This window comes from Zerene cesonia, chromosome 2 (genome assembly GCF_012273895.1).
Source record: "Zerene cesonia ecotype Mississippi chromosome 2, Zerene_cesonia_1.1, whole genome shotgun sequence".
Classification (NCBI taxonomy): Eukaryota; Metazoa; Arthropoda; class Insecta; order Lepidoptera; family Pieridae; genus Zerene; species Zerene cesonia.
In genome coordinates this window covers 275,135-298,095 of record NC_052103.1, presented here as the reverse complement: position 1 = coordinate 298,095, position 22,961 = coordinate 275,135, and the positions used below count along the sequence as shown (strand labels likewise).

Sequence of the window (22,961 nt, the reverse complement as noted above, 5' to 3'; positions counted from 1 at the left end):
TATTGAATGCTATATATTTCTTGCACGCTCGCCTGGTCTCGAACCCCTGACTTATCGATTTAAAGTCCGAGGTCCTCACCACTGAGACACAACTGCTTTTAAAAAGTATTATAGTAGCACTCTATGCGGAAGCGCAATAAATTTACATGCACTCCGGGCTTTAATAATGGCGTCTATTGTTCCTTTATAAGTGTGCTTTGTTCTGTCTTTCAACTGCGTTTGTTTATCGTAAAAGCTTTGCACTTTAAATCTATACTAATAGTGAAGTTGAAGGGATTGTTTGAACGCGCTAGTCGCGGTAACTGTTGGGCCAATTTGGATCAAATTTGGTATAGGATCAAATTTGATATATAATAAAGGACATAGGATTATTTTGGAAGTTGAAAGAATTTTTGAAATCGTTTCAGTAATGCCTGAGTTTCGCGCATTCAATCAATCTAGCAAACCAACTATCTATAATCTATACAAATAAATAAATGTGTTCCTAAGCGTAACTCGAGAACGGCTAAACCAATTGGGCAATTTTTTTTACGTTTTTGTTAGAGCAGGAAGGTTCTCCTGGAGAGAAATCGTACCACGGATAAAGCAGGGCGGACCGCTAGTTCTTTATCTTTTAATATGAGTAGATAATATGATTAGATATATAAAGGTTTCCTTGTAACAGATCTCAGATTTAGGTAAAAGACTCTCTTACTAGTTGCTCCCTTCTATTGCAGATGTAACCAGAGGACGAACTTATTTTTATATAAAAGCAATTGTTCCTTTGCTTGTTTTTTTTTTTATTGGAAATGCAGTTAAACATTTCAATCGCACTTCTATCATAAATGTGAAAGTTTCTAATAATCTGTAATTAATATGTAAAGTTGAAGGTTTTGTCGATACTTCGAACGCTGGTCACAGAAACGTGGAAATTTGATACAGAGATAAGTTGGGACGCGGGAAAGGATATAGAATAGCGTTTATCCCGGAAATACCCAGGGGACGGAAACTATGGAGAGGGATGAATAGGGAGAACCCGGAACTGTCCATCTTGTCCAATGGCTACGCTTGCTATTATTAAATTTATTATCTGATGATGCTGATTATCCGATCAGATTAGTTTAGATTAGTTTAGATCTGCTACTTGAATGTCCAGATCTTTTTGGACTTTACCTCTATATGTGGTGATGATGTTGGCAAAAAATGAAAAAAAAACAAATGTAAGATACTTAACCTAAGATCACAGAAGTAGCTCGACATTAAAAGTCTATATCTACCCTAATTAAAAGATAAAATAAAAAAAATGTGTATCTGTCGTTGGCTTATAGTGCACGGCGAAACTTGAATAAGTTTCAAGGTCATTTATGGACCTTTCTATGTTATCTTATTAGGATGTATAAATTAAAAAATACATATGTAAATTGATAAATTTTGAAAGATTAGAAAAAAATGATCAGATTATGATCAGATCGGGTCTATTTTTGCCAAACCGTAGCAACGCCTAATTTCTCGACCACCTGTGATCCCACCTCAGCAATCGAATTTCTTCTACTCTTTCCGTTTTATTCGCCTAAGGGGCACCCCACGCCATCTATTGAGATGATTAAGAACCATCTCAACAATTAATGTGAGACATTATTTCAATGTTTACTATATTGTATCGATGGAAAAAATAAAAATATTTTTAGGTTTAAAAATTAAATATATCAATTAAAAATACTTAAGAACACACATAACAGAATATTTCTAAATTACACATTACTCGCATACAATTCAGTTTAGAATGCACAAAGAGAAATTTCGCTCAAAACGTTATTGACGTGAAAACCAATACCACAGTGTTAGGATATCAGCAGAATACACAATAACTTCACACATGAATGGACAAACATACAAACACTCATATACAGACACATGTGGTTCTATATTGCTGTATTAATCAACCTAATTTAACTCAACTTCGTAGTATGTGTGATAGACAAAGATAAAAATTTACTTGCTTTCTCTGTTCGTTTGCTAAATTGTTTATTAGCTTATAACCTAAAACTGGACTATTTTTATTTCCTTACTAGCTGCGCCCCGCGGTTTCACCCGCGTCAGTCCGTATCCCGTAGGAATATCGGGATAAAAAGCCTATATGTTATTCCAGTCGTTCAGCTATCTACGTAGCAAATTTCATTGCAATCGATTCAGTAGTTTTTGCGTGAAAGAGCAACATACACACACACATCCTTACAAACTTTCGCATTTGTAATATTAGTAGGAAGGATTATTAGGATCTATTAAACAAGTCTTTCTATATAATATATAGCCTAACGGCCTATCTACAATTGAACAATTGTTAGACATTTTTACGACTATTAAGTATCAGTTAAAAATTTAAAGAAAGAAATATTTTGTCATTTTTTGTATCAGTATACTAATATAAATGTTAATAATACATGCACACAGAATTTATACTATATACCATTGTATTTGATTATTTATTCTTTTGTGTCCATCACAGTTACACAGATTATATATAATAGAGATTAGATAGATAACAAATATCACATGTTGTGTGGAATAATTTTTTAATGCAAAATAAAATATGAGTAATGCTTTTATTTCAACGAACTTCGAAAAATCTTTTGTTTGTTTTCTCAGAACTTTTTTAAAGTGTGAATCATTTTTAATGATACTTTTTTATTTGATAGCTGGTGACTCCCATGCGGTACCGTTACGGTAGAGTATTAGACGGTTAGGTATTTTGTTAAAAAATGCATACAGACGAACATAGAACCTTATCGTTTTCGTAAGCCGGTTAAAAAAAAATTATTATTGTATAATGTAACATTGGTCTATCTCCTGACATTAATTATGGCCTTATTGTTAAGTTATCTCAATACAATGACGCTTCTAAAAATAACTGTTATTTTGTCTGTGACTATGATATCATCATCATATTAAATACAATACCTACATCCCACCCGCAGCCTGGGTTTTCCCCCTCAGTTCATCAGTTTCCGTAAAGTCTCCATCATAAAAACTATCTTATGTCCTTTCTCGGATCACAATCTATCCTTCTATCAAATGTCGTTGCGCCGTTTCGAGAGACAGACAGTCGGAGACACTATCCCATTTATTGCGCCTTTATAATATTAATATAGATTCGATAAATCAAAGATAGCTCTAAAATAAACAAAGACGTATGAATTTTGAAACTATTTATTCAATAGTAATTATATTATTTAAAAACAAACACTCATTATATATGTTCATAATAAAACCATACGTCAAACGAACAACATTGAGATAAGCTTTGTTTTGTAAACACTTGTCTAAGATTGAATGAACTCTAGTCACCTTGCGAGATAATCGAAACAATACGCTACTTAGACTTGACTTGGATATATCAAGTTATTTGCTTAAAATTTACTTAGTGTTGCGTGTGATTTATGTATGAACTCAAAATCTATACTTGGACGAGTTTAGATGAGTAATCTTTAACATGATAACTTCTAAAGCTGTTTTTAATTTAATTACATATTAATTCTGTTTATATTTTCAAAAACCAGTCAAAGAAATCGCGTAGTTCTTTTCTCGTAGAATTACCAGATAAAACTGTCCCATGTCCGCTGTCAGTTCTCAAGCTATGTTGATACAAAATTGCATCCAAATCGGTGCAGTCGTTTAGGCGTGAAGAAGAGACAGACAAACAGTGCTACTTTCATATTAGTATGGATTTAAATAATCATATTTCACATAGACTTAATATTTTGGGTTTATAATACCAATAGACTTAGTTAATTTAGAATTCAGGTAGATAGTAATGTCGAAAATAAGGCAAATTTGTCCACATTTCAATTACAAAACTAGCTTTCCGCCCCGGCGTCGTCTGAAACACACATGGCATTATAATGATGAAACAATTTTTGATATCCCTCCAGTATTTTATGTGTGAAGACATTACATGTATACAAAAACATAGAAGTTTCGTCTTTATAACATTAGTTTAGATATTCAAAACATATCCCATTTTTAGGTGACATAAAATAGGATTATATCCACATCTTTCTCATTTTTATTGAGTACATATTATCATAGGGAGATAACCTAGACAGTAAAAGAAACGTAAAATGTCTTGATAACTCGACAGTGCCACAGTATCATACAATAAAGTACTAATAGAAAGTTGCCATAAAACTTGACGCCATAACTTTCATAGCTTTTCTGCTCCTGTCACAGAATTGTATTGACTCAACATTGTGACAAATGCATGTGCCCTTTACCCCACAAGGGGAACGGACTTCACTCAAACTCAAACTCAAGACAGTTTTATTTATGAAAACTTTAACATTTAGCCAATTTTGAGATGGTCTAACCTAAGGGTAACATGGTACCCTATTAGTAAGACTTAGTCTCCATCTATCCATCTGTCTGTCCGTCTGATTTACGACCATGATTGTTAGGCAGTTTTCAGAGATTTTATATTTTTGTAGCGACAAATAATAGATAATCGATGTTAAGCAGCGGTTGGCGCGGTTATAAATTGGATGGATGACCAATTTTTTTTCACTTACTCCTTTTCTTATTTATACCCCCCTAGTAATGCGAGTCAAACTTACATATTGCACAACAACATTTTTAATGTTTTTTCATCTGCCATTTATAAGCGTCTCGTGATATTCAAATTAGTAGCGAATATAAACAGCGATATCTACCTTATTCCTTACCACACAACTGTCGTTATTTGATACTTATTTATTTATACATTTATATATTTCCCTACTTAGAACTATTTGTAACAGGCGTTCAGTAACAACTAGTTCTAACTAGAGAAACGCGTTGTAACCGAAAACGGGTTCCAAATATAACATAAATGACTCCCGAATCATTTCATAGTTTCAATATATACAAATATTTATTAAATTTTTAGTTTTTATAGCATTGAAATGCTTTTATAAATGATCAATTTTTTGAAAAAATGAATGAAACCGAAAGAGTAGAAGAAATTCGATTACTGTGGCGGGATCACGGGTGGCCGAGAGGGTAGGCGTTGCTACGGTGAGGCAAGAAACGCAGGTTCGAATCCCGCCCCGTGATCGAATTTTTTCTATTCTTTCAAAAAATTTATCAAATATTTGTTCAACAAAAAGTTCTTCCATGTTTTGTATTCAAGTTAATTTTCATATTGACTTGCATACAGCTATTGTTGCAATGTGACAGGGTTCAGAATTAAACTGGACAGAAATAGGTCACCTGAGAGTTTTGTCCGACATTTTGTTGTGTAAAAAAGTTGAATTCCCGTGTGCCCTTGAGGGGTATGGGGCGGATGCATTATGCTTCTGTTCCAGAAGTCGAACTTTACAAAAAAAGTCCATCTGTTTCTTCGCTTGGTAATCAGCCAGTGCGCTGTCAGACTGACACATTTTTCGTACCAGGAAGGCGGCCAATATGTATTTTGTACTTTTTTATTAAATAAGTTTACCTGAAGACAGGAGAAATGGAACGGCCATCTCATTTCTGTATTACTATTTAAATAAGAAGTCACCTTCATTCTCATCATCATCCTTTTCCCCACCCTTTTTTGTCCATTCCTTCTTTCCTGTCTTATCCCTTACCCCTAAAAAGCAGGCAACACAATCGCTGAGCCACTACCTCTGCGAATGTTCATTGGCAGTGGTGATCGCTTACAATTAAGCGAACCACCAGCTCATTTGCCAGCTATAAAAAAGTATAAAAGAACGTAGAACGTACATTTTGATACCACAATGAAATAATGCCTATAAATAATCTAGGCATTAACCTAGATGTTAGCTCAGATATTAATTTACGGTAGCGTGACAATGTGTAGTGGACGGACTAACAGTTCTTGATTAAAACTCATTTGTAACCTTTGACATGGTAATACTTAAGCTATTCACTTATTTTTGGTCATGTCGTCTGTAATAATTTTACGTAAACCTTGCACATTTTTAATAACCTAAAAAAAATGGTTGCCTGTAAAGTCGGTTTTACGGGCGAAGATTTTACGTGACAACGTCTTTTTCTCGGTAGAATATTTATTGATATGAATATTATTAAATTGCACAATAGGAACAAGGAATTGAATAAAAATAAGAATTGCACAAATTTTAACTATAGAAAATATATTTTGTTTACTAAAAAGACAGAGACAGAGACACAAGCACGCGCCGATTCAATGCGCCTAATTCTCTAGTGCTGCGCGCGCGGCGGGCCGATCATAGTTCGGTGACTCATCGTAACGTTACCGGGCGTTACACTTTTTCATGAGTGACTCCGAGCCGCAACCTAATTTAAGACGTTGTCACGTCAAAATAAGTTTAAATTGCATGTTTCTTCAAAAGTTGATTGCACAATAAGTAAGTGTTAACATTTGAAAATTTTAATGTAAAATAATTTCCACGTGGATATTAAAACAAACCACCACATCCTTATCTTTGTTTAAAAATGATACAACAATATTATCTTAATGTAACTAAATGCAGGACTAACAGAAGTTTTCGCTTGAAAATAGCTTGAAATTGATATATTAAGAAACATTCGTAATATGCTCTACCAGACTGTTTCTATTAGCGCCATCTGTGGGCTGTTTTATTAGAATAATTTGTAACTGAAAGTTAAAAAAACAGCTAGACTCGGGCTTTTTTTGTCAAAAGGATGAAATTTTTGGTCATGACAAAATAAACTCTAACTAATAACATCAGTTTTTTACTCATGGATAGATAAGCATTTAGTTGTTTTCACATAATCAAAAGCTACAACGTGTCCTCGCTACAAAATATGTATTTAAAACTGCCTAACGTATACACATAATTACATATGCATATACGTAACACATAAAATATTTTAAATTTGTTGTCATTTTTAACGCATATACCATAATGAAATGTAGCTTTTTAACACTCGTATTTCTTAGTGTTCAGTGCTGAATAAGAATAGTCGCATACAAAATGCTTAATTGAATATTATCCTTTAATATCTGAAAATTGACTGTTTTCCAAAATATCTCATGTATAAAGCATTTCAATGCTATAAAACTAAAAATTAAATCTAAAATTTTATCAAATTTATTGAGATAAAGTTCGCAATCGTAAATTGCTTTTAGAAGATAATTTTATTAACCAGAGTACGCGTCTGTAGGGGCGATGCGCCTGTGTAATCCACTACTCGATGCGACGAGGCGGCGGGAGACATGTTCCTTGTTGATCACGCTGCCCACATTAGGCGGTCCACCTTATCTACTCGGCGGCTCTAATCCTGAGCTGGCCCTGTAACGGCCTGCTTACGAAGGGGTCGTGACGAAACTAACCAGCTACCGTGGCCACTTTACTAAAAGCTCGTCGGAACAGCGGGGAAGTCGGTAGAAATCCGACATAACCCAAAGCATTCCCCGCGGGCCGTGGGTATCTGTATACGATTTTCTAAAAAGAAAGAGATACAGAATAGTGGAGAAGTCGGTTGGAATCTGACATAACCCAAGGCATTCCCCGTGGGCCATGGGTATCTATGCAAAAATTTCCAATAGCTAAGCGAAATAAAGTGAATTCGATATCCGCAATCTATAGTATATCAAATACAGTCTTGTTTAAGTCAAACAATCATTATAAAGGTAAACCTTTTCATTGGTTAGCCAAATAGCCCCTAAATAAATAGTGGAAGTTAGTAAAAAACCTTCATGTCGAAAGTTCATCATTGCCTTTCTAGCTACATAATATGTAAAGCAGAAATAATAACAAAAGACCACGCATTATAATTTTTTGTATTTAAATTTCTGTTTTATGTAAAACAGATTTCTTAATATTATAAAGTGGAAATATTTTCTGTATGTTTATCACGTTTTCACGCAAGAAGCAAGGGACAGATTTCAAAAATTCTTTCACCATTAGATATCTATAACTTCTCGTGTGACATGAGCTTTATATGTATCACGGGCGAAGCCGGAGCAAACAGCTAGTATTACATATTAATAAACCATATCACATGTAGTATCTAGAAAAGCTATATTACTTATCATAATACCCTCATTTACAACTAAAAACTGCATTTGCACTAAGCCCCAAGAACTGTAGAAAATCTCAAAGGAAATGAACACAACTCGGCGAATTCAAAGCGGTGAATAGTTAAACAGCTTAATGAATAAATTAAAACCTGCAACCGCTGAATATTTAATTATGCAGCGTTTATGTGTAAGTGCTATGTACCATCACTTATAATATAACTAGGTGTTGCCCGCAGTTTCGCCCGTTTCGTCAAAATAAGTTTTTATTTTACGAACTTTAATTTTTGTTCTTGTTTTATTATTTATCATATATAAATTATCAGTCAGTCAATACGTTTTATATTAACAACACATTATGTAAATACATCGCAATGCATTCGTTTCTAGAACGTATTCACTTAAAACTGTGTTTGGAAAATAATGATCTAATAGAATAAGCTTTTTGTATATTTTTGTATGTAAATCATTATTTTACCAAATATTCAGTGATGAAAGTGCGTAATGCACACACACACACACACGCACACACACACACACACACACACACACACACACATCTGCTCACACACATTAACCTTATTAACCTGCATCTACACGAGAACTTTCGCAAGCTCTCCATTTACTGTAAAAACTCATACGCAAATATTATTCAATACAATTGAGCAATCATTCCAAAAGTGAGTTTTACAGCTCGTCTCTTCTCACCACAAGTCAATATAATACGTTTAAACAACCGTTAAGTGTATATTTTCTATCTAAGAGTATTTTTGCAATACATTTAGTGGAGAGTGTAAATTATTACGATGCAAGTAAATGGTCCGAGAGCCGATTGGATTTATATGCGCTTCCGAATCATTTATTTCGAGAAATATACCACTATCTATTGAACTATTTATTTGGGAACATTTTGTATGATATTAAATTTTAAAAGTAAATTATTATCATCTACTATCATGTGCACAAACTGCAAAATAATAGTAATCAATTTCAAATTTCTCAGTTTTGAAAGACATTTTGTTGAGAGAAAAAGTGTTAAGATCTTATATATATGACGGTGACAGTTTGAAGTATGATAAAAAATTATTTATATTATTACTAGCTGATGCGGCAAACGCTGTTCTGCCATTAAGGGGTATGAAAAATAGATATTGGACTATTCTCAGACCTACCCAACATGTAAACAAAATTTTATAAGAATCTGTCCAATCGTTTCGGAAGAATATGGTATCTAGCTTTGTTGCATGAGAATTTGATATATATAGAGAATACATCAAACCAAAAAGATGAAAAAATGTTTTGAACTATCTCGAATTTAGAAGGCACGATTCGCTATTTAAACTAAAACCAACGTATATTCTAAAATCGCTTCTCAAATACAGAATAAATAAGACTGCATTGTCTCTTCACTGAGACCGGTTGACATATTACCTCAAGTTAAGCTTACAGAAAATAAAAACTCTCCATCCCTGTGAAAGTAGGTACTTAAATATTTAAGAAGTCTATAAAAATACATTCCGCATCCTGTACTATGCCATAGATATAGACGGCTAGATATGACACTATCTATCTAGGTTTATCTTTATTATTGTTTTCTTTTCATGACGTCTCTTAGTCGTTTACACTATGAAGTAACATGCCATTGCTGAAACATATTTTTAAGTAAGAGTCTTGTATGTTATTTTATAGTAATTGAATGGTATTTTGTAAGAATTTCATATTTTCCTTAATTATGTTTTATTTTTATGAATGTAATCCATTTTGGAATTTAAGACAGATATATCTTCTGAATATACTGATAATAAAAGGAAATGTTATATCCGTTTTAGCAACCCACTAATCGACGCTTAATCGATTAGAATATGAGAGGTTTTCTGCATTGTAGTGTGTTCTAGTTTACTATACCAGTTACCTTACACGTCAAAAACGAAACTGTTAACTGATAACTGGCTGTTTTATTAAATTGTTAACTCACCGCTGGCGTCGCGTGCAGTTGACGCTATCGCTCCTTGCAAATTTCATTTCTAATTTCACCCCTTCTAGATTTATTTTTGTGACTTTATCTCTTTCCAGGTTCTAATTATATCAAAGCTTATCGAAATGTCGGGCTGTATTTATTTAATCTAATATTGTATGCTTAAGAATAATTTTGCTCAAAGTAAATTAAAACATCGTTTTCCAGTTAATTAAAATCTATGTTAATAATATAACGCTGAAGTGTTTGTTTGTTTAAACGCACTTATCTCGAAAACTAATGGACAGATATCAACGTTCTTTCGCCACTTTTCTTTTTCTTTCACAATTCTTTCATCACTGAGTGAAGAAAGAATCGTAGATTTATTGGAATTTCAGATCCGATTCTCTTTTCACATTTAAATGTATCTACGGACAGCCATTATCGAAATAGAGAGTACTTTAAAATTGAAAGTTTATGTCCAGCGGTATCCAGCGGATATAAACCAATGTCTATAACCATTGCAATATATTCCGAGATCAAATATTCAGAGCTGAGTTCGCGGCGGAGGCTCTGCTGCACGTTACTGGTTTATAGAATTTTATATCGCTCTCAATGTTTCATGTTGCCGCTTTGTGGGAACATTTTGTTATATTTACACTATTTGTACATAAGTTTGGTAAACTACAACCAATCTTTTATTTATTAAGATTGTCGAGGAACTGACATCTTAATAATATATAAAAAACTAGTGTCACGATGTATGTTCCCAATGAACTCTTCACCAACTCAACGGATTTTGATGAAATTTGGCATTTTATGTGTAATTTGATCCAAATTATAGTATGCTAGTTGTTTATAAGTTAAATTCCCATTAAATAACCTAGACTAATGCTTGTTTTCTTATCATTTTAACATAACTAAAAAAGCTTGTATAATATTGATACGGTGGTAACGGAGTTCTTTATATCTCCTTGTAATAAAAGTTATTATGGGAGTCGAGCACGCTTCGGCACGACTTGGGCACCCACAGGAAACCGGCGTGAAATAGTAGCGTGCTGTGTTTCGTACGTTGAGTGGAGGAGCCGTAGGCCTGTTTCCTTTTCCTCACCCTTCCCAGTCTAGTTCTTTCCAGTTGTCAATCCTTTATATATATATATAGCCCATTCGCATGGGCACTACTTCTGCGAAGGTTCGATGGGCGATGGTGTTCACTTAGCATCAGCTGCCCGCTGCTACATAAAAAAAACATTCATTGACACAAAATCATCAAGAACAATTTTTAAATGATTCGCTGACTAACTAGTTGAGAACTGGGTTTCGCTTGTCAGTGGCTTCTCCCTTTAAATTATGTTAAAGTAAATTTTGTATTTAATTTCAAGAGAAGGGGTATATAACTTTATGCATCTCACAAGTACGACAAAGAAAGAATAAGGATCAGACTTTAACAGATAGTTATGGACTTTTAAAATAGTTTTCCATACGACATATGATACAACTTTCCGAACCGGTTGTACATTGTAAAACTTCTAGAAAGTGCTTCTAGAAGGTCTATTAAATAAATAAATGTTTATGTTTGAGTTTTACACTGAAATTTATTTGTTAATAATAGGTATGTCATTGTTACAGACACTCTGCGGTTGACGTAGTCGGTGAGGTAAAGAGGGACCAGCTATGGCAGCAAACAGACGGAGACAGGTAAACTAATATACATATTAGCCGTTTTTATTACGCTTCATTTATCTACCTAGTTGAAATAGTTTTAGTATGTATATAATATATTATAATCTATAATGAATATTATAAAACTGAAGGATTTTATTTGGTTGAACGCGCTAATATCAGGAACTAATGGTCCGGTTTGAAAAAAAATGCAGTGTTAGATAGCCCATTTATTCAAGATGGCTTTAGGCTATGTAACATTATGTAAAACCGCGGTGCACAGGGAGTAAATTAATAAATTGAATATAGTAACAATGTTTTTTATATATTTGTTATTTGAATGTACTGTATTTTCATTACTCTTATCTAAATCAAGTTACATTTTCGAGTAAAAAGTAACCAGTCTGTTTCAGAAGATTCTATTTCAATCACTATTCCCAAAAGCTTAGAAAGATCAGTTCGATTGTATTTTTTGTCTATAACTGTATGGATATTCAACCAATTAATGTTTTTTTTTTGTTGTCATTTGGTTCCATTTATAATCTGGAGGTATACTATCATTTTCAATAACGTCATTGATATTTTCATCTAGAAAAATTATTCCATCGTAAGCCAAACAATACGACATGTAATTGTAATTTCAAATGACATAAACTGAATTACCAAACCACAGATAACATAATGCTATAGTGAACTTAATTTTAATTTAATAAATCAATGGCTCGCGGAGTTGCCGCGCTTTCAAATTGTGTAATTTTGTGAAATTAATTTAAATGCAGCGTTATTGGAATTCGTTGTTATGTTTTCGATAATACTCTATGCATCTAGAGTAATTAATTTAATTTTAATTGAAATGCGTTTCCTTTCGTTAACCCGAGTCGTAATAAACAAATGTTTGTAAAGACATTTGCGAATGTTGATCAACATTTGTTGTGTTGTTGTGTGTTTGAAACACATTGAAACGTAAAGTATCAATGAACTGTTATATACTTCACTACATAGTATAAAGTACCGTATATAAGTGTATAATCTATGGTATAAAGCGAAGTCGCCTCCTGCGTCTGTCCCTATGCATGTATGTGTGTGTATGCGTAGATCGTCAAAACTGCACAACGGATTATAACGTTTTTTTTTTAATAGATAGATTGATACAAGAGGCGAGTTTACATGTATGTTGACATGTACATATTTTTATGTAGTAATAACTTTAACATTCACTATTTGTAAAATGTAGACAACAATGTCGCATACTGAATATGCGATGAACATGCGCTTCTCTCGGCATTTTTTGCCAAGAACAACCCTCCTGTGGTATGATCTACCATCTTCGGTACATCATCATCTTCTTCATCATCCCAGGCACATTCGATGGGGATACCTTCAAGAAAAGGGCATACCATTATCTCAAAGGCCGACAACAGATTCGCGATGCCTCTAACATCACGTGTGCTTATGGGCGGCGGGCGTCACTTTCCATCAGGTGACCCGCCTGCTCGTTTGCCTGCTAGGCGATAAAATAAAATAAAATGTATTTCATGAAAAAGTCGATTCCAAATGGATAAAGTACATTTGACAAAAGACGAATTGATTTTAAACATTCCCCGATCCTGTTCAACACAACTTTTTCATCGGGATGTAAATTAATTAAATCGTCTTTATAAAAAAATAAAATACTGCTTATCGAATTGAATAAAGATAAATTGGATTATAAATTTTCTTTTCCAGCAGACACCGCTTTCCAAACTGGTTACACTACATTAATTAGTAGTTATTTGGAATTAATTTCAATTCGATAAACACACATTATCTAAAATAATCTCACTTTCTCTAATATGAGATATTAAACTCTTCACCTCTTCTACCAACCATTCAAAGTTATAAATCGGATGTAGCATTTTGTGTCTTGGAAAGAAACTACTGAACGATTTTGAAACAAATATGAAATACAAGCAGTTCGCCCCAACTTCGCCCGAGGTACATATATACCCTATAGCACACAGGGATTACGTACCTAATTTTATAAAATCTGACCAGCAGTTCCTGAGTTTAGCGCGTTCAAACAAACAAACTTATTAACTTCATATTTTTTATTATGCACAACACAAAAGTATATGCAGATTTTGCACCATCATAAATAACTCATCTATGTCAGTTTATTTATCTACAAACGATTCTGAAACTTTCTGCTTCCATAATTGAAATATAAAGTAATAAATATCAGAAACTGATAAACATACAGAGAAATGCCTTAATCATATATATTCGTTAAGGTGGTCGACAGAGATCACTTATAAGCGATAAGTCTACTTATGTAGCATTTATAAAGTTTGTTTTTGTATGATGTTACATATCCTTATTTAGGTTAGGTTTAAGAGCATTGATTTGTCGTGTTCCCTGCATGATAATCAACTAATTGCCCAGGTTATCAGCTTACCCAAGCGGTGACCGCTCAACCCTGCTGCGCGCACACGCAGCCAAGTCAGCGGAGTGCAGCCAAGGATCCCCCCGGGCGCGACGCACCCCCCGGGAGTCGAGGCGGGTGTCCCTCGCCCAGGCGCCGGGATATGTGCAGCTTAATCAGTACCGCCTCTTGGAGCCTATTGGACAGGTGTGTATTGGACAAGGTGGTGATGAGAATTGTGATAACAATAGACACTGACTTCTCGATTGTATATAACTATGTATATCTATACTAATATTATAAAGCTGAAGAATTTATCTGTTTGTTTGAGCGCACTTATCTCAGGAACTATTGGTCCGATTTGAAAAATTCTGTAAGATAAGTGTAAGATAAGATATATATGTACCACGGGCGAATCCAGGGCGGACCGCTAGTTCTTTATATAACTAACTTAGAATATAATTAATACGTGATACGATACGTACGTGTACCAGTATATGTACTGCATAGCCAGTGTCACTCATGGAAGTCGCACCTTTCTAATAGTGAAAGAATGTTTGAAATCTCCCCCACTCACCGTATGAAACACAGTAGCATGCTACTATTTCACGCCGGTCTCCTGTGGGGGTGTGGTACTTCCGAGGTGCGAGCTTGCCCAATTCGTGCCGAAGCGTGCTTTGATAAATCAACAATTATTAACATTGGCTTCACTGCAGGGTTCATACGGGATCGTGAAGCTGGCATATAATGAAGAAGATGACACACATTACGTATGTATTCTCCTTAAAACATTAAAAAACAAAAGAAATAAACTGTTGCTTGACTCCACAAAACAAACATATACGCAATAATTTTTTTTTATAATTTTTTATTTGTTTTTATTTCCTAAAGATCGAACGTGCAATTAGTGAAGTAAACTTCCTTATACTTTCAATTCTTTGCTTTTCAGCATTTAAGCCCTACCTACTTATGTCGTAGTGTATATGTTTGTTTCGTTTCGACACTAAAATGCCTGAACCGATTTAAATGAAATGTGGAAGCAGATTAAACCATGAAGAAGATATACAATTATTTAAATTAAATGTGGGGGCAGATGAAACCATGAAAGAAATATACAATTATTTACAATTATAGCAACATCGCTTGAATTGCTCGTAGGCGAAGACGTGGGCGAAAACATAGTTTTTATTTACCAGTAGCTTGATTAAACCAATGAGTGTATGAGTTAAAAATATCTGTAGTCATGATTATCAGACATGTAGCTACTTAAAGATCCTATTTATGTCTTCCTCCTTCACTTTCTTACTTAACAGTCACCCATATATATTCGCACGTGGTGTTTTAATTTATTGACTTATGCTTTAAGACATCGTGATAATTTATTATCCGCAAAACAATGAATATCATCACGTTAAATAATATTTATTTGGTAATCTTTAAGCGGCTCGACTGGGTGAGTTCCTATCTCAGACACCTAAATCTATCCATTTTCCTGTCCCTATCCTTTTTCACATGTTATCTTATGTTTCGTGCAACTTAAATAGATGCTTACCCCACAGGCAATGAAGATACTGTCGAAACGCAAGCTGATGCGTCGAGCGGGTCTCTTCGGCCGGCCGCCGCCGCGCCGCCCCGGCCCGCCCCCCGACCCGCTGCAGAGCATCTACAGGGAAATAGCTGTTCTCAAGAAGTTGGACCATCCTAACGTTGTTAAATTAGTTGAGGTGATTCTTTGGTATTTGTCTTTTTTTAAGGTTTAAGCGGGCTTTTCACTTTGGTTACCTTGGGCTACGTTTTAGCCGCGCTGAGAAATTTCAGTAGGCGAATCTCTTATGGGTTACACTCTTATGAATACTCTTATGGGTTGGGTTGATGGTTGGGTTAGTGTTCCCAACATGCCATGTCATGAAATTTTAAATTTAAACACTGAAATTGTGAGCTATACCTATCTATCCGCAGTCCGTATGACTGCTTAGGTATGTTTTTATGAGATACGGATGCGGCAGCGTGCTTCACTCCTACACCTCCTATATGTTCCTAACTACTTGCTTACAGCACGTCCGCAGACCTCACATAATGGTTCAATAAGAGGTCAATCATTGTTATTAATTATCTAATTAATACATCTCACACTCACGTTACTGATCCGGGGCGTTACATTTAATAGTTTCCTCTATAAAATTAATCCATATTGCCATGAAGCTCTGACTGAAAAGAACCAATAAAAGTATAGTTTATTATGCTTTATGTAATAACAGAACAATTTTCAGAACCGGTGTAAATGCTGAAGCTGATTTGACGAATCAATAGTGCTTCTAAAAAATGTCTAATTGCATAAATGAATGTTAAAGTTTCAGTTTGATTATAAGTTTCATTTGCTACAGATAAACAAACTATTACATTCTGCTGTTTGCAAATGAATTTCTTGTTACATTTCACGAATCTATCCATCCGTTATATTTTTGAACCTGTTATTTTAGAATCGTTCACTAGCGACTATTGTGTAACAGTATGGTGTGAAAATTTGAACTTTAGTTTAGTTTTATTTTTAAGTTGTTTTAAATATTCGTCCTCATTTCAGAAGCAAATCTGTGTCCAGTTTGTGCCATACATGGATATAGTGTAAACTGGACACAGAGATGTCCTATCTAAATACCATTATTTGTTTCTAATTATTGAACTGGCCGATAGCGTCTGTCAATTAAAAAAGAACTGCGTTCAAATTAGGAATGTACATTCCCGCCAAATGATCCGCACATAGATATTGAAACTTTGCACCTATACTAGTTTCGAATAGTATCTGCACTAGCAGAGAATCCCTAGAGACATGAAACAGACGATAATTTGTCTCTGTCGCTCTCAATGAAACAAATAAGTTAGGAGCTGTCTCCCCAGCGAGATGTTGCTTCATGCTGTGTTTGGCGAATTAATACAAATAATTCAAACAATACTGACTTCACGTGTTTAAATACAGATTTAAATAGGAATTATGGCAATAGGATGTGGTTAGGATTACTATAATGCATTTGAAAAATAGGGCTTTGAGATTTGAAAATTCTTGTTTGGGTAATTTTGTTTGAACAAAGTGTCTGTAAAACGTGCAGTGTGTACCCAAATGTACAGCACTGTACATAATATAGCAATGTGGTTTTTAAACAAATATATTTTGATTATCATTTAAGACCGGGTCAGCCGTTTTAGCTTTTTACTTCTGTAGTGATTAGTTTTCTGGAAAACACTACACCCTAGATAGACAAAGTACAAAGTTCCCATTTTAATACCTATCTACATGTATCCCAAGAGAATTACCTAGAAACTCGGTGAGACGCTGCAAAGGAGACGCTAACTCGATTCCCTATTAATTAGCTATTTCGCAAACAATCACAAAGTGGGACGGATGTATTGCATTTCAAATCTGTCCTTGTTTCTGCGATCCTGGTAGCATTCAGAATTTTAATAAACATATTATAATTATATTGAGCTTATAAAAAAAAGTCATGTATGTGTAGGCTGAATAAACAAAGAAAATTCATTTATTCCAGTCTATCTATTTCGTTTCTTAATCTGAATTTTGATAGAAAAATAGATAAGTCGTTGAGAACATTATCTATCTCGCTAGCAAAAGTGACAAAGCAAATAAATTCGTACGGACCCCGACATCCGAGCTAACAATATCTTATACAATATTACCGCAAAATTTCAGCCCCATTGGGACGTAGATTCGATTATCAAACAGAATCAAATTTCCCAACACAATATCTCTAGCATAATGATAGAGGATTTGTTATTTTATCATAAAGTTACGCTTTCACTGCATGATACTCTGTCTCCTTGACTAGAGGTGAAGGAATAAATATGACTCCTGTTTGTGAAAGACTGACTTATTATGTGATTATACATATAATAATCTATCACATGTGATTTTAATGGAAAGAAAGAGATAGAAATATTGGGCCTCAGAAGCTCTCAATTATTGTAAGAAACACCATAACAATACAAACCATACTAAAACGAATGCCAGTAACACCCAGTCTACTTTAAAACGTGATAACTTCACCCTCCCCACTCACCCCCTGACCTCCCTCGTTGTCTGTGCCTTTATCACCTGTTTTAATTGGCCGACAACGTTTGTCAATAAAAAAATGCTATTTTCAAATTTAGAATGTATTCCCGCCAAATTTTAATTACAGTCACGCTTCCGCCATCATTCCGTAAATCATTATTGGAAATTGGAACCAGTAAATAGAATCATATGATTCGTGGCGTATAAATTTTCAAATTCACGCTGTCCAAGTCTGTCTATTTGGATCGATGTAACTTCTCAATTATCGCTAATTATAAATAATATACGCCTATTATTACATTCAAGGATAAATCGAATCGTTACTAATTCATACAATAGGCTATAATTTACACGCCTCTAAGATTGATAGCAATTTAATGTGAAATTTTGATGATAGGTTCATGAAGATAATTTATTATAAATAATGATAAAATTGACGCTTAAATACATAGTTCGTCTATTAATAAAACTGAAATTTTATTCTTAAAACGTGTCGTAATACATAGGACATTCTACAATATATTTTAATCTCATGTCGTTTATCGCAACCGATTTCTTTATGCTAAACCATTACTAAAATGTAAAATGTTTAAATTAATTGAAATAACGTAATGCAAAAATAATGCTTAGACATACTATTTAATCTGTAGTCAAATTGAAAACCACATTTATAAATATTTATAAGCAAATTTATTGGCGAGTTGTGCGGAGGTGAATTTTAATTTTATAAAACTTTGTAACCATAATTCTAACAAATAAATTCATTAACTTTATTTCAGGATTTGCAGTAAATAATATTATCTTTATTTCCAGGTGTTAGACGATCCAGCAGAAGACCAATTATACTTAGTATTCCAGCTGCTGGAGGGGGGGCCGGTCATCGACGTCCCTACTGACAATCCCCTGAGCGAGGATCTAGCTAGAAAGTACTTCAGAGATGCGCTCCTTGGAGTGGAATACTGTGAGTCGATTTCTTAACATTTAGCACATTCTCTAATTTTTAACCGACTCCAAGAAAAGGAGGAGGTTACCAATTCGACTGTTTTTTTCTGTTTGTTATCTCTTAACTTTTTACGGGGTGAAACGATTTTTATGATTCTTTTCATATTAGAAAGGTGCCTTCCATGTGGTTCTATTTATTGAAATTGGTCTAGTTCTGGCAATTTGAAGAATAATTATAATATTAATATTAAAAAATCTAATTATTATTTTATGTATAGTGATCTGATCATTTATGATTACTTTATTTTTTACAATGAAGCTCATGCAAACAATAAAACAGATTGAAAAAAACTCTTTCATAGTAAAGTTATGCTAATCAAAATTAATAAAAATACAGCTCATAATTAAGAAACTTATTTCTATAAAGACGGTATACGCGGAAAATGCTCACGCTATAATTTTACTGTAAAATGAAGGTAAAGTATTCAAGAATGAAGAACAGAATGTATTTTTTCTCAGTTTTTTACTCTACGGGTAATATAATAAGGTTCAATTTTAAGTTCAATTGGATTATTATCTTTAATAACAGTCCGTTGTTCTGGGTTAGCGGCTCTCGGTTAGAATACTGAGAATAAATAATTTCACATTAACCCTTCATTCATAAAAATATCACGAATATTTATTCTATTAATTGGAAACTGCCTAAAATATATTTGGGAAATTAAAAAAAATCAATTAGTATGAAAATTGATGTAGAAATGAAAATATATTCATTTCATGATGGGTCATCCTCGGCCTCTTTGTCTTTTACAGACGATTAACAATGTGATAACTGAACAATGCTTTTGGCGTCAAAACAATTCACTTTCAACCTTTAGATCCTTCGAGCCCTTTCAGCCTTTTTTTACCTAAACATTAAGTAATTTATGATTTCAACTTCTATAAATGTTTTACATTTTTATGTTGCTTTCTAGACTCCTATCTTTTATTTTACCGTAACCATGCTGAAAGACTTGAAATCCCGTCGCCCAGTCTAAATATTTTTTTTTATGTCATAGCGGGTAACTGAGCTGGCGGTTCGCCTGATGGTAAGCGAACACCACTAGCAAACGCCCAGTAACATTCTCATAGGTAGTGCCTCTGTGAATGCTCTACCCTCTTTAAAGGGGTAAGGAATTAGATAATGGACGTCAACTGGAATGTAGAATGGAATGGGAAGGGAAAAGGAAACTCGAGCTTTCCCACTGACCGTAGGAAACACATGAACACAGGAAACGCATGCTACCATTTCACGTCGGTCTTCTGTGGGGGTGTTGTTCTTTCCCTGTGAGATCTGGCCCAGTTCATGCCGAAGCGTGCACGACCCCCACATCTAAAAGTCTCTTCATAATGGCCATTGTGTATGACCACATTACAGTACACTACCAACGGATAGCGCACCGCGACATCAAGCCCGCGAACCTCCTGCTGGGCGAGGGCAGGGTGCAGGTGGCCGACCTCGGCGCGTGCGGCGAGCTGGCCGGCGCTGGCAAGCTCTCCGGCGCGGTCGGCACGCCGGCGTTCCGCGCGCCGGAGTCCACTGTGGTCACTGATAAATACATCGGTGAGGTGAGATCATCTTGTTGGCTCTATCAATTAATAGTGGTAGGCTGGGCTCTTCTGACTTCGTACGAGCTCGATGGAATATGTGTTTTGTGAGTTATCAATTTTATTTCAAGAGCATTCTGTACCTTTTCAGATTGTAGTTGCTTAGTATTTTATCAATCCACTCAGAAGGAAACCTTACGGACACTTATGATGATTATCAGCTTTTTATCTCCTGATGGACCCAATGATTTTTCTTAGGTAGAAAGGAGTAAAAACAATTTTTTTTTTTTATAAGTCACCCACTAAATAACACGGATGCGGTTACATGCAACTTATTACAGGCAACTTATTATCCCGATATTCCTACGGAATACGGACTTACGCCAGCGAAACCGCGGGGCGCAGCTAGTAGATAATAAAACAGAAACTATTTCGTAGTTATACAGGATATGAGTCGAAGATGGATTCCATGCCAGCTATTTAAAACGTTTAATGGGATGACGGGAGTGAGTAAAATCGTGATTTATAAACCTTATAGTATATGATTCCCTGCATTACAAAATAGTTATGTATGGTATTTTTCAATATTTGCTAATTGTTTTTATAGTATGTTGAAAACATTATGCTACAAATTTGATGCTATAGCTAAATTGTCTATTAAACAAGCAGCAAAGTAATTCATATTTAGTACAATTAATAGAGTTTAACTCAATCGCGTCTTCTTATTTCTGAGCAATGAGATGCTTCTGAGAATGATGTGCACCCATGTGTTCCGATGCAGTGCACTTACAGAGCCAGCCTAGTCCGTTGTTTGTTGATTGTGTTAACGAAAAATAAAAACTTATTGTATCATATATATTGTAACAACTATATATAACTCTGAATCAGATCGCATGTGATCTTCAAACCTTACAACTTCCAGGCAGCAGACATCTGGTCGCTGGGGGTGACCCTGTACGCCATGGTGACGGGGCGCGTGCCCTGGACTGCACCAAGCGCAGTGGAGCTCCAGCGGCGCGTGCTGACAGAACCACTTTCCTTCCCCACCAGACCACACCTCTCCAGACCCTTGAAGAGGCTTCTGCTTCGGATGCTGGATAAGGATCCAGATAAACGAGCTACTATGCATGAGATTAAGGTAAGGCCGAATGTTACCTATGCCACCAGACCCACTGCCTAGCTTAAATATTATATTGAAAATTTTATTATATATATATCTTCTAATATATAAAATTCTCGTGTCACAGTTTTCGTTGCCATACTCCTCCGAAACGGCTTGACCGATTCCTCTGAAATTTGGTAAGCATATTGGGTAGGTCTGAGAATCGGCCAACATCTATTTTTTATCCCGATATTCCTACGGGATACGGACTTACGCGGGTGAAACCGCGGGGCGCAGCTAGTATATATATATAACTATTTTCATAATTAAAATACCCATTGTCTTGATATTTAACGCAAAGTGATAAAACAAATATTTAATTTATCATTGAGCAGTTTATTTATTATGTAATGTTTATTTAAAAATCTATAAAAATAAGAGTGTTTTGTTTCGAATCGAATTCAATAAGATGCATGATCATAGCACTATTGTTCTGTTATACACGTAATGGTATTTGTTTGTTTGTAACAGATTTAGCTTATCCTACATGACTTGCATAGTAGCAGTTTAATATTATGAATGCGAAAGTGCGTTTGTTTGTCTTTATTATTGAGCAATATTGACATTTCATTTCCATGGGAATTTTGTTTGCCTACGCGGGGTTAAATTTTTATTATTAAAAACTGATCGATGAACATTTTTTGTTCATTTATCTATTTATGAAATGTTATATAAATCTTTTCCGTTAATTAGGATGGAAGTCGTCTATGTGTGGGTATATAAAAATAACACACGTATCGTATCTCTCTGTGTGTATCCTGCATGTGAGAGTAATTATTGTGCTATTGTTGTAGTGTTGTACGACTAGTTGTGTATTCAACATTGACGGAAACTGACTTTTTCACAAAAATACATGATTTTTAAGATTTTGAAGTGAAACTTCTTTAGAATCGTTGTGATTTCAAACCTGATGCAACAGAAAAAACGACAGGTAAGAGACACAAATACAAAGATGTGTAGAATGCAGCCGGCAAAGAATGAGACAGAAATATACATACTATTTTATATTTTATATATATTCATCTCATTCTTTTGTCGATTTACTGAAGTTTCAGTTCTATCGAGTGTGAATCGCACACACACCTTTTTTTAATTAATTACCGTTAACTAGATGCATTCTCCGCGCCAAACCAAACTATACTTAGTCTGGCCATAAATACTGTTACACTTAATTATAAAAAAATATTACATTTGAATTTCGAATCTGTC

General features: G+C 34.6%; 1 protein-coding gene across 1 annotated transcript in view; it reads left to right on the top strand.

Annotated features, from left to right (window-relative positions):
* LOC119834777 (calcium/calmodulin-dependent protein kinase kinase 1) overlaps positions 1-22,961 on the top strand; it is a 105,426-nt gene that overhangs the window by 78,366 nt on the left and 4,099 nt on the right. Inside the window, exons 3-9 of the mRNA XM_038359272.1 lie at positions 11,565-11,633; positions 14,019-14,205; positions 14,715-14,768; positions 15,558-15,722; positions 18,875-19,022; positions 20,421-20,611; positions 21,513-21,728. Of these exons, the coding sequence (XP_038215200.1) occupies positions 11,565-11,633; positions 14,019-14,205; positions 14,715-14,768; positions 15,558-15,722; positions 18,875-19,022; positions 20,421-20,611; positions 21,513-21,728 (1,030 nt within the window). The remainder of the gene's footprint in view (positions 1-11,564; positions 11,634-14,018; positions 14,206-14,714; positions 14,769-15,557; positions 15,723-18,874; positions 19,023-20,420; positions 20,612-21,512; positions 21,729-22,961) is intronic.